The following is a 12,839-nucleotide window of genomic DNA, read 5'->3' as shown; positions in this document are numbered from 1 at the left end:
AATAGGCATAGAATCTGTAATGGGTCCACAGGCTATTGATGCAAAGGCTAAATTTTTCATATCAGAGGGTGCACAGTGTGTGTGGTTATCCATATCAGGCAGCGCTGTTCCATATCTGCCATTACTTTTCCAAAAATTCCCACACTCATTTATTATTTGGACTAGCTGGATTCTTCTAACTAATCTAGCAGAAGAAATGGGGGAAGAAAAATTGCAATTTGTGTTTTGACAGATGTACAGATAAACATCAAGCGTTGCCTCAGCGATGGCTGTGACACCAGGATCCACGGGCTGCGGGCCGTGGGCTACCAGCGCGTGAAGAAGGTGGGAGTGTCCGTGTGCGACGCCTCGGCCATCTGGTACTGGTCCCTGCTGACCTCCCTGGTGACAGCTTCCATGGAAACCAACCCAGCATTTGTTCACACCATCTTACAGAATACTCAGTAAGCACCAAACTTGCATGGGGTGTGATTTTAGCTACTTCTTATTTATTTTTTTTTAAATACTTCTGGCTTTAGGAGGCAATCTGTTGCATGTGACTGGTTTCTACTCCCTTCATTCAGGTGTTTAAACAGCTTTTTCTGTCTCATTGTTCAGATTTTTGATGGTTTTCTTCTATCCATTTGCACATACTAGAACAAGTGTAATCCTCCTGGCTGTTTCATCTAATCTAGTTGTTAAACCATGACTTAATGGACACTGAAAAATACATTTTTCACTGATCCATTTACTTGTAATGACTTTGAGCAGTATAAAATTAATTCCTTTTTCTTGTCTGGTATTAATAATCAATAAAATCTACATCTTCCCCTTAGGACTGAGGCTTAATTTTCTGCAGATTTCTACTTATGCAATGCCTTGTCATGCATTTTGTGGGGGTATAGTTGAGTATATGCACCATCTCCATGCAAATGTTTGCTTGTGGTGATTGACCATTTTCTGTGTAACGTTTCCTTGTTAGATTGCCAAACACTTCTGCTTGCTGACTTGAAGGATTGGAATCCCAATAAAACCTCTCCACACCCACATGAGCTTTTACAGAGCTCAGTTAGCACAATGTCACCACACTGAAGAGCAGGGCTGTCATTAGGTTAATGAGTCCTGTAGGCTAAAGTCCACTAAGCCTATCTTTTAATTTATGTCAGCTGTGAAATCTCTGAATTCAAAGTTTAGATAACTTCATACATGCTCAGGCCTTAGGCCCGTAGTTGCAGGCTTTGCAGAAGCTGAGGGCCTTCAGTTTTGGTGAAGTTTAGATATTTTTTAGAAATGTAACATGAATATTGAGCTAATAAAGCATTGAAAAATTATGATGGAGAAATCCTGACTAAAATCATGCTTTCAGGAATTAGATTCACTGTTTAGATTTATAAAGCAAAACACCAAAGTTTAGAATTGGATGGAATAACTGTAATATTGAAAACTTTAGCATTGGGTAGAATAACGTTGGTGAAACTGCTTGAGAATTCCTAATTTCAGGGATTTTCACAATATTTTTAGGAATTCACAATAATTCTGATTTGAGCTAACAAGTGTCTCTTCGTTTCTCTTATTCTTCTGAGGGAATTTCAAATCAATTTTCCCTTTATTCACAGGCTCTTGCTCAATTCTGGACCAATTTAAAATGAAGCAGTGCTTGGATGCTAAGCTATTTCTAATGCTGTCACAGATTTAATTTAAAACTCCTTGATATGTTTGTCTCATTAAATCTGAGATTGAAACTAGATTCAAGATTACCCAGCAGTCATTGAACTTTCCCTGCTTAGAATGGAATACTGTTGTTCCCTTTTGAAGAGAATCTCTATGTGAATAGATTTTGTGCATTCAGAAGCAATTTGCAGAGACCTGCCCACACAAAGCATGAAGATTCAAGCCTCTAATTCACATTAGAAGGCTCTTTTCTCCAATTCTGCCTGGTTTCCTGACATAACATTTCACTTTTTCCTAGGAAAGCACTGCAGCACATGCCACCTCTATCCCTAACACCAGGCTCCACAGATTTTTCAAGCTTCTTATCACCAAATGTTTTGGAAGAAGTAGATAGCTTCCTTATCAGGATAACAAGGTGAGCTTGTGTGGCTGATGCAGTGGGAGGTGGTTTGGAAGAGTCTCCAAATAAAATTTTTACAAATTTACTCACATGCTCTTTTCTAAGTACCTTGAAAAATACAAATGCATCAAGAAACAGGCGCCTGAGAGATTCTGTGGCAGTTTGTCTTTATTGAAAAACAGAACATCCCATATTTTCTTTTCACAATGTTGTTTTTCCTCCCAGTTGTTGTACTACTCCAGAGGTGGAGCTGACACTCCTGGCCTTTGCCCTAGCGCGGGGGAGTGTTGCCAAAGTGCTGAGTTCCCTTTGTGCCATCACTGATCATCTGGACACTCCATACAAGGCTTCCTCCCTTATCTCTTCCATGGCAGCAGTCAGACAGAACCTGCTCTATAAATATGGTAATGGAACAATCCTGCATCCTTTACAGGCTTAAGAAAATATACAGCTTTGAGTTGTTCCTCTTGGTGGGTTTTAAAATGATCCAAATTTTCTTAATTAAAAACTATCACTGAAATCACAACCTAGCAGATGAGCTGCCCAAAAAGTTGGTGATTGATCAGCTTTCTGTGATTAAAGAGTTAAACCAAGTAGAATCTTCTCAAGAGAGAAAAGATGAACTTTGTAGGTCATGGCCCCTGTATCAGCATGGTGATGATGGTGTTTGTGTTGCTTAAATGGCAGGAAGTATTTTTCTTCTTCCAGTAAGACATTTGTTTGAGTGAGCCTCTGTGAGTGCTCTCTCCTGCAGACATGTACAAAGTTGAGATGCATTTTAAATGTAATGCCATTAGCATCTCTTTATGGTTATTTTTTTTTCCACTTTTATAAGATGAGTTAAAATTAAGTTTTTATAATCTGAGTATGTCATGAGTGTAGAGCTGTTCATGGTCTGGAATCAGGTGGTGATTTTGCTCTATTTGCTGGACTTGTTTGATAAATCTGTATTTTCTCAGGTATCATCTTCTGAGATTCTCATTAGTCTCTCATGAAGAATTCATGGAGACCTTTTATTTGCCTTTTAGTCTGTTTATTTAGTAGTCTTGTCTTGTACCAAAGAACACGTGGATTATTTCATAATTATCGATGTTTACTTTCAAAAATTTTGAAAATTGGTTTGTTTTCCCCAGAGTAGCTAATGCCTTTTGTAAGACAAGTGGTTTTTCACAGACTGTGAATTCCAAAGTGTGGCATCAGTTGAAGGAACATTAATTGTCATGAATTTCATTGTCCTTCTGTCTGTATCTAAAACTCCAACTACTTTAGATTAATATATCTCTCATATTCCAGTTTTCCTCCCTTTTTTTGTGTCTGACAAATAAGGTAAAAATCTCATAGTATTGTAATTTTTTTCCATATCTTTTTCTGAGCAAAGAACTTTGGAAAATATATTTTACCATTTTAAATGAATTTGATAAACCTGTTGATTTTTTGACTTAGGAAAGCCTTTACGACTGACTCTGCAAGCATGTGATGTAAAGGGAAAAGAGGATAAATCAGGGCCTGAAAACCTCCTTGTAGAGCCATGGACTGGGGATGGTAAGAGCCTGGACTTAAAATCCATAATATTAGAATCATAAAATCATTTAAGTTAGATAATTCCACCAAGCATAATAATTGTTAACAATGCTGTGGTGATGTTCCATATTTACTAATATATATTTGATTCTTTATAGTTTAATGCTATGTAAGATTTATAATTAAAAAAAAAGGTAAACTAACAAACAAAAACCCAAACAAAACCAATATATAAATTCGATTTTGCAGCACTGTGGATTTCTTGTAAACCAGTTTATTGTCAAAACAAGCCAACCAAACAAAAAGATTGGATTTTGGAGAGAGTTATTAATATTCTACATGGGAGCCAGCAGAGAGCTGCCACAGGGAATATTCTAGAGCACACTTTGTGGGTTGAAGTCATGAATCACTGTTAGTTTCCCAAATATTGATAGGAGAGAGTTTGTAGAAATCATTTAAATTCTCACTGCACATACCTACTAATTCTCTCTTGAAGCCTCTCTTTGTTAATGCAGTGCTTTTATGCACTGGATACAACCTAAACAAAGAGATTGGTGTTTCTTGACCTCCTTTTAAGTGAAATGCCACCTAATCTTTTTTTTTTTAAATAGTTTATTGTCTTGTGCAGCACTACTGGTAAATGAAAGCCATTGTGGCAGAAAATCAGGCACTTTCTAAATGCTTCTTTTACACCTCTCTTAGTTCATGTGCATTATTTGAGTTTATTCTTTAGTTATTTTGTGGCTTGTCTGCTGTTGTTTTGTGGGTCACAGTTTGGGAGACTATTCACTGAGTTCAGTGAATAGAGCCACAAGCCAAAGCAATATTTGGGAATCACTAATCAACTTTAATAAGAAAATATTCTTGCAACTGCTGCAGATATTGCAGTGCCCAGAGAGATACTGCCTGGAGAGTGCTGTGTAAAATGCAATCTTTTAAGTAGTCCCTTTTATTTGGAAACATTTGCTAATGAGTATTTCACTGGAAAAGCTTTGTGGTTTTGTTTCCCCCCTTCAGCCCACAATCCCAGTATTTTCTTTCTAACCCCTTGCACTGGCACTGATTCAGACTCATTCTGTTCCCACTGCTGCTTTAGGTTTTCTTACTGAAACTGGGAAAACCAGAGCAAGTATCATTCTTTCTACTGGAACTGAATCTTCATTTCAAGTGACACAAATTAGAATAAAGGTATGTAGTTGCTGGGAGCTTTTGAAGTAGAGGATTTACTTTTTTCCCCTAGTGGTGGAATTGAATTTGTATATTTTTTATATGAACTGAAATTTAAATTCATTATGAAATACTGTTATTTTATAGTTTTTCTTCAGTGTAAGTCAGGGAACTTCAGGAAAAGGAAGTCTTAAATTTTTCCAGGGAGCCACAAGCATGTAGTAAAGACATTTATTTTATATTGATTTTATCTCTTATCTTGCCATATATATCTCAAGCCAGAGACTCTTTGGTTTATGGTTTCTCTCTCAAGTATGTAAGGTCTTTGATCTTATGTTTAAAATAACTTTTTGACTCTGTGAATAGCAGGTGTCAAGATACAAAGCATGTGAGTTCAGATTAAATGGAGGTATTTCAAGTTTTGTTTAGAGACACCAGTGTAATTTGAATTTGGTGTGACTGTTATCTGATTTCAGAGGGAGATCTTAATTAAATCATGATTAAATCTCATGGCCAAGACAAAACTTCAGTGAGGTTTCTGCAGCTGAATTGACTTATTTACTTAAGGCAAAGCAATAATATTATTTAATTCCCAGAGCAACAATACATATTTCTATGTCAAAGACATTTAAACATGAATAGACTTCTGGCAAGTAAATTTTAACTGGAGCTGGAGAGGCAGCTGAGTTGATTTGCAGTGTATGATATTAATAGGGAAACATGATTTTAGTTTTGTTGATTTTTTTAAATGTAAAAGGAAAACAAAATGGGAATTAATATGTGGAACTATAATGTATCTAATTAATATGTGGAATTCTAGTTAATGTAAGGATGCTGGCAGGGTGATAAATACAGTAAGTAACAGCTATGTACATGATCTCAATTCAGGGGGTTACAGAAGTTTTCATAACATTTCTCTGGGCGTGTTTCATGCTCCTGTGCAGTTCCAGAGGGCAGGATAGTCGGGATGGGGTTGCTCTCCATAGTTCTGTCCTTTCCTTGCTGCACTGGTTTGCCCTCAGGTCCGGCGCGGTGCCATCGGGGCGCAGTGCGGGCTGGTGTTCGCCTACAATGCTGCCTCAGGAAGGTTCCATGCTGAGGAACACTTCAAAAGGTTCGAGAGCTACGACAAGTGGAAGCTGAGGGAATTCAAGCAGTTTTTAAAAACCAGGTATAAATGGATTTTTGCAATGCATACATGGAAAATGACTGTTATATTTGATCATTTTGCAATGCTGCTTGAACTACTGAGAGTTGTTCCAGGTGACTTAAAAATGGGGCATCATTTAATTTGAATGTTTGATTTTAATGAGCCTCCATTTGATATGTTGAATGTAATATGTGTATAGATGTTGTTTTCAGCCACTTGATTTAAACACCTGTTATAAAAGGGATATAGCAAAACAAATCTTCTACTTGGGGTGCAAATCAATGATAACAGAAATTTTTTGATTAAGTTTTATTAAATCAGTTTTCAGAACTGTTGCTCAGGAGTAAGGAGAGGTTAAGGGGCTGTGCCAAAAATTATTTTGTTGATTTTTTTTTTAAGCATGTGATTGATAGAGTTTTGGGTTTGTGAAACTTTCTGCTGTCTTTCTTCATCTTTATAGCCATAACATGCTCTAAGTATTTTGGTAGGGTATGAACAGCTTTGCAATGTCTCTGAACGTTCTCTTTACAAAGTGTGTTACATTCTTTTATACACAGAAGCAGTTGTTCATGTGATGATTTGGGAGAAGATGATCCTATTGGCTGGTTTGAAGTAGAAGAAGAATGGGATGAAGTTGATGTCAAAATGCAGCAATGCAGAGTTTCCCAAGTAAGAGCCCACAAAAACCCCTTGGCCCAGCCACAATGAACAGGGGCTCCTTTCTGTGTCAACTGAAATAAACATATTCTGTTTTGTGAGGGAGAATTCTGCTGTATAGAGAAAAAAATGAATAGGCTTCTAGTTAAATGAAGAATTGAACTTTTGTCCTCTGAAATAGTTTATTTTTCTCTGTATGCACACACACATATGTATATATATATATATGCATGTAGTTAAGTAGCAACTGAAATAAACATATTCTGTTTTGTGAGGGAGAATTCTGCTGTATAGAGAAAAAAAAATGAATAGGCTTCTAGATAAATGAATAATTGAACTTTTGTCCTCTGAAATAGTTTATTTTTCTCTGTATTCACACACACACACACACACATATATATATATACATGTAGTTAAGTAATGCTTCATGATCAAATTTAATGCAAAGCTATATGATAATGTGCAGATTACTGGTTTTAACATGATTGTTGCTTTATTCTAGTATCTAGACCATTTAACTACTGTGTAGTCATAGCATTTATTCTTCCAGAGCCAGGTTCTTCAATCCTTGTTTCAGTGGGAAAACAATTATGAAGCATTTCCATCAGTTAGGCTGCTGTCCCTGGGGAATGGAGACTCTTTCATTTTGAGAACGGCAGAAGATGGTTTTGATTTTAAGTGCTTGGTGCATTTATAGGGAATGTTTCATTTAAGATGGTTCTGGAATCAGCTTTTGTAGTTCCCCAGTCCATCTGCACTGTGGGAATTAAGAGAATTGGTGACATTGTTGTGTCAGCTGGGATTTTTTCTGACTGCTGCAGAGTAACCAGTACATGTGGATGGCAGGACTTGCTGTTCCTTCAGTTTTGTGCTCTGTACCTCACCGAGAACAGACTGATCAAAGTATGTTCTAAATATTACATATTGATCCTCTGCCTGCTTTTAAATGCAGCTAATAATTATTTAACCTGCAAGAATACTGCAGCTGTGGCAGTGAGGAGCAGTCTGAATGAATGAGCTGAGAATGAATTAGCAAACTTTGCAGGCACCTGTAGAGGTCATAGAACCATCTCTGTGACTTTTTGGAAGCAGGGAGAGATCAAACCTAGCCTGAACTGACTCTGAGGCTCAGTATTTTAAACCTCTGTAGGTGTTAGACAAGGGACTAAGGCTTCCCTCTTCAATCCTCACCTACGTGCACTCTAGCCTTTTAAAAGCCCAGTTTGTACAAGCTTTTAAACCCAAATCTTGTGCTATTTTTCCATCCATCCAGTACTTGATGATAAAGTTCTTGTGCACAAGACAAGAGTCAGCAGAGCGGCTCGGGGTCCAGGGGCTGAGCGTCCTGGGCTACCTGCGGCCCCTGCGCGACGAGCCCTGCAGGGCCATGAGCTGCCTGCAGTGCAGGAGGACTGAGGAGGACACGGTTTGTGGCACAACTCTGCTCCTGAAGACACTTCACTTCATCCAGCAGCTGGCACAGGACCTGGTATTTTTACTTCTTAAGGTTTTTTTAAGCTTCTGTTTGTCAGGCTGAAAGGAATAAGGCTGTGCAAACAGCAGTTGTGAATGGGCAAAGAAAAGTTGGGGTACTCTTAACAAAGGTTAAAAAGCATGTTGTAGAAAAAAAATAGAATTCTGTGTATGTTTGCTGAAGGTTTATTACTTCCAATCAAATTAGATGGAGAGGTAGAGGTTATAAAGTGTTCTGGTGGTAGAGAAAAGGGATGGGAAACAAGAAATCCAGAAAGGGGGGAGAATTCTGTGAATAAGAAGGTTTCAGCATGGTCTGTCACATTTAGGCACCAGAATGTCCACGAAAAACTTAAACTGGAATTCATGTTAGCTGCAAATTTATAGGAAAGATGGCTGTACTTTCCTTTAAGCCCAGTACTCAGAGATTTATGTTTTATAAGTGTGTTCTGTATAGATTTAACTTTCCAATCCTGCATTTTCTTTGCCTTTTTAAGGTTCAGCAGAAGGAGAGTGGATTAAAATACAAGTCATTTTTAGATTTCACAGGCCTTGATTTGCAGCTGTTCTGGAATTTTTACAATAAACTGCACCAAAAGTAAGTTTCTTCTTTTAGTGTCTGCTGAAGCACTAATCAGTGTATGTGTGTATAAATAAAATGTGCTTTGTTTAGTTACTGCAGTTTGTTCTTCTTAAACTACATCATTTACATAAATAACATTTCCCTACTGCTACCATATGGACTTCTAACTATGAAGTTATGTAGAAGCTTGAGCTGTAGATTAGTTGAGCTGGTAGCTACACTTATTTTGGCTGTTTCTCTCCACTCAGTGGTTTTTATCTATCTGAAATGGTGACTTTGATAGCAATACTTATTTGGTGCAAAAGAGCTGCTTTTAGTTTTGCTTTTATTTATTATATATCTTTTTACAGTCCAAGGGAAGAATGTATCTTTGCTCAAACACTGCTGTTGCAGCTTCTCCAGAGCTGCTTCTCTGTGCTTACTGGAGATAATAAAACTGCTAAACCTCAAGAAACTCCTCAGAGCAAAACAGCTGGTCACACAGAAGCTGCAGAAGAGCTTTATAGACATTTGTGTGAAGGTAATTTTTATTCAATATATATTGACTGTTTTGTCTGTTAAATTTTGGGAAAAGATACTCATTCCTAGAGGCCAAGTCAGCTCCTGTTCCTTTGTTTCTCCTTCAGGTCAGTGTGTGCTAATTAGTCTATGACTAGAAACTTTCCTTGGCCCAAAGAAATGGTTTTGTCAGACTTTCTGACAATGTGGTCTGGAAACAGTTGCAATAGAAAACTCCTTTTGAATTGTCACCTGCTTGTAGCACCAGGGAATGTGACCCTTTGATACAGCAGTACTGGGGTTTATTTATTTCTGATATTGCATATCAGTATGAATGAGCTCATGAGTAGACTGTAAGGTTTACAGGGACACAGGGAAAATTCTGGAGCCAGTGAAGAGAATGGGAATTACACATTAGGTTTCATTGGAAGTAGGGTGGCATGCTCTCTATTCAAGTGTAATTTCAAGAGTCTCCTGCAGAAGCAAAGAAAACACTTCATATAGAATCTGTCACATCTTGAAAATTGTATTAACTTTGATGGGTGTCAAGTTATAATCTTTCTAGAATTCATTTACTTGGTGAATAGATATATTCTTTCTTAATATAAATCTTTCTTGCTGTAAGTTAAAAAGTTTTCCCTCATTTTCTATGTGTATCATAGGATTGCAAGGGCTTGAAGTTGTGTAGACTAACATTTAATTCAGTCATGCCTCTAACTTATTAGATGAGGTATTAATTAGAACTTGTAATTTTGTTTCCTTTTTGTATGAGCAGTAGTGGATATGGGGGACAGTAACTTCATGCCAATGAAAATGCTGAAAGAGGAAGTTAAGAACACCTTACTCAGTGGAGCAGCAGTTTTTTTCCCAGATAGACAGACCAGGCGACACCAGCTCTTCACCATGATGGTAAACATTGAATGAGAAATTGTTTGTTTAGTGCCTGCTTTCTTTATGCAGAAAAGAGGACAAATCTGACTTGTTATTCTCAAATAATACATACTTTGTCCCATTCAAGTAAAAGCCTTATTTTTTTTCTTTGCCTCTTTTTACCCTGCCCCTTTTCTCTCTGCAGCTTATCCAAAGAAAGAGGAGCTAACCCTGCCTTTCTTACTAAAAATGAATAATAGAATACAGAAATTAGAATTCTTTGTCACAGAGAGGGAAAACAGAATGTATCATAAAAATAAATCTTTTTCCTTTTCTAGAAAAACATCACAGAGCAAGAACATAAGCAATCTGTACATCTTGCCTTTAGATCCTTGTGTACCCACTTCAGGTAAGGGGTCCTGAAGTTGAAAATATTTGTGTGATACCCCACATTTGTTAATAAGTTTGTATTTAATCCTTTTTAGAAATGTTATTCCCCTGAACAATAATTCTCTGAAGTAATCCACTAATGTTGTTTAGAAAAGACATGCTACTAATCAATATTTTAATTAACTGAATAGCTCTATAAAACACTGGCCAAGGTTAGTGTTGAAATCACAATATATTGTTCTTAGGCTTCTCCTAGGCTGTCTTCCAATTTTTAAGTAATTGTTTGTCAGTGCTGATGGTTGCTATTGATTTAATTAGTCTGGTGTCAACAGAACACAAACTTTTGATTTTCATTGTAATTACACAGTAGGATCTCTACAGATTTGATACAAAAATGATAAATTTCTGGTTTGGAACTGTTTGTAACTCCTTGTTGTTGGTTAGTAAGAATATCTTTCTTTTGTAGTGATCAAGATCCAGGTGGACTCTTATTATTACCAGAGAAAGGAGTTTCTGCAAATTTTGACATAAGTGAAGTATTATCAGTCATGGACACCCTTCTGCTTGTGGCAGCAAGAGAGGTAACTGGCTTTGCTCCTGCTTCTTTGCTGTGAGTTTTGTAGGCACTCAAACACAAGCTGCTTCCATGGATACTGTGGAACAGCTTCCCTGTCCTGGATACCCCTGCTCATGGCTGTGCAAGTCAGTAGGATTAGCTTTGCCAATCAGTTGTGTTTTCCTTTAAGCATTGACATTTCATGACAGTAGAGTAGGAAATAAATAATATTTTTCCAGTATGAAATATGTAAGATGTGGTGTTTTTCCATGGCATTGAAAAGACTCTATGGAGAGACACTGGGATACAGAAGGAATCATTCCATTTTGAGAGGCTGGGATTGGGCATGTCACTAAGGGAGCTGGAAATGGAGGAGGGTTATTTACATATGCAGAAAAACTGTGCTGGGAACATCAAGTGACTCATATGTAGCTGTTCCTATTTAAAGTTGAGATATATCAAAACAAAGCCCATCACTTGCTACAGGGTGTTACATGCTGCTTGTCATTTGCATTTCATCTTTTTCTGGGGTGAGTGGGATGATTGTGTCCATCCCAGTTTACTTGGTGCATACTGTGTGTCATGCTCCATTATATTCATGAATGTTCCTTATTTTTCAGTGTGAAATGATGATGCTGGATGTTGCACAGCAAGAGAGTGGCACAGTCTTGTCTTCCTTATTCTGGTCTGTTCAGGGCAGCCTCCTTTCCTGGTGCTATCTGCAGCTTAAAGGCACTGATAATGCAGCCAAGGATCTTGCAGTAGAAATACTTAAAAATTGTAAGTGCTGGGATTGAATACAGCATTAAATATGGGGCAATACAGGACTTTAAAATGTGATTTTGCAAATTGCAGTATAATTAAGGATCACCAAAGGTTGCCTGAGGCATACTCAGAACTGTCACAGCATTTTTAATCTCTCTAGGAAATAATTAGTAGGCATATTAAGCAACTTGGAGTTTTAGCTGTACTGATAATCTTACGTTGGGAGAATCTTCAGAAAGCATTTCAGAGCTTTTGGGGCCAAACACTGAAAAAAAAACCCCAAACAAACAACAAATAGTTACAGGCTTTCATTTGAACATTTTAATTTCATAGCATCCCATATTTTGGTAAACCCCTGGGTGGTGATATGTGCTTTCTTGGATATTTGTAATAGCAAGAAGTTAGCTAAGAAGCTGGGTACACCTAAGGGGTTTTGTTGGGTTTTTTTAAAATTTTTTTTTGTGGGGGGTTTGTTAGGTTTTTATAATGCAGCAGCTCAGCTTTGAGTTAATTGGGCCAAATACTTAACAAAGGTATAATTTTATGTAAAATTACATCATATTTATGTTATTTGTAGATAAATAAATTTGCTGTGTTCCTGGATTACATTTAAAAATGGAGTAAGGCTGTAGTTAAAAATTCCTACCCTCACTTGTTACTTCAGCTGCATTTCTTAGCAGTGTGTGGAGACTCCTGGATACATGGAGCTTGTTGAAACAATCTTGGAGAGTTTGATGAAATTGCTCATCCCCCATTTGTTCAGTGATATTGTTGATAAGCATGACTTGTTTCCACAATAGAAATATCACAGAAAACTTCTCTGAAGTGTTGGATGTTGCAGCCTTGGGGCAGCAGATCCTTTCCTGCTGTATTTGTCCTTGTGCACATCACCATGTACCTAAATGTTTGATAAAGTGAATTGTGGGAGCAAATCCTTAAGGTAGCTATTAAGGATTCTTTTTTTTCTTTTTTCTCTTTAGATGTGGGCCAGTTCCTGTCAAATATCAGAACAATTTTACAGTCACTCTTATCTCAATATAGTGGCAAAACAATAGTTGAAAAAATAAGTAGCTCTGTCTTTGCTATGGCAACTCGTCAGCTGGTAAGTGACCTGTGGGGTTTATCCTGCTCTGGGAGGCATGGCTGTGAGTCTGCATTT

The 12,839-nt window shown here is 37.4% G+C and overlaps 1 protein-coding gene across 2 annotated transcripts in view; it reads left to right on the top strand.

Moving 5' to 3' along the window:
* Positions 1-12,839, top strand: part of ZZEF1 (zinc finger ZZ-type and EF-hand domain containing 1) — a 35,791-nt gene that overhangs the window by 9,793 nt on the left and 13,159 nt on the right. For both annotated transcript variants that reach the window (XM_039705778.1, XM_039705779.1), the window contains exons 6-20: positions 233-443; positions 1,949-2,065; positions 2,276-2,454; positions 3,494-3,592; positions 4,668-4,759; positions 5,761-5,909; positions 6,446-6,557; positions 7,819-8,034; positions 8,516-8,616; positions 8,952-9,121; positions 9,875-10,008; positions 10,308-10,378; positions 10,826-10,940; positions 11,536-11,695; positions 12,661-12,782. In XM_039705778.1, the coding sequence (XP_039561712.1) occupies positions 233-443; positions 1,949-2,065; positions 2,276-2,454; positions 3,494-3,592; positions 4,668-4,759; positions 5,761-5,909; positions 6,446-6,557; positions 7,819-8,034; positions 8,516-8,616; positions 8,952-9,121; positions 9,875-10,008; positions 10,308-10,378; positions 10,826-10,940; positions 11,536-11,695; positions 12,661-12,782 (2,048 nt within the window). The remainder of the gene's footprint in view (positions 1-232; positions 444-1,948; positions 2,066-2,275; positions 2,455-3,493; positions 3,593-4,667; positions 4,760-5,760; positions 5,910-6,445; positions 6,558-7,818; positions 8,035-8,515; positions 8,617-8,951; positions 9,122-9,874; positions 10,009-10,307; positions 10,379-10,825; positions 10,941-11,535; positions 11,696-12,660; positions 12,783-12,839) is intronic.

Source organism: Passer montanus, unplaced genomic scaffold (genome assembly GCF_014805655.1).
Source record: "Passer montanus isolate IOZ18808 unplaced genomic scaffold, ASM1480565v1 scaffold184, whole genome shotgun sequence".
In the NCBI taxonomy this organism is placed as follows: domain Eukaryota; kingdom Metazoa; phylum Chordata; class Aves; order Passeriformes; family Passeridae; genus Passer; species Passer montanus.
This window is presented reverse-complemented; position numbering and strand designations above follow the sequence as displayed.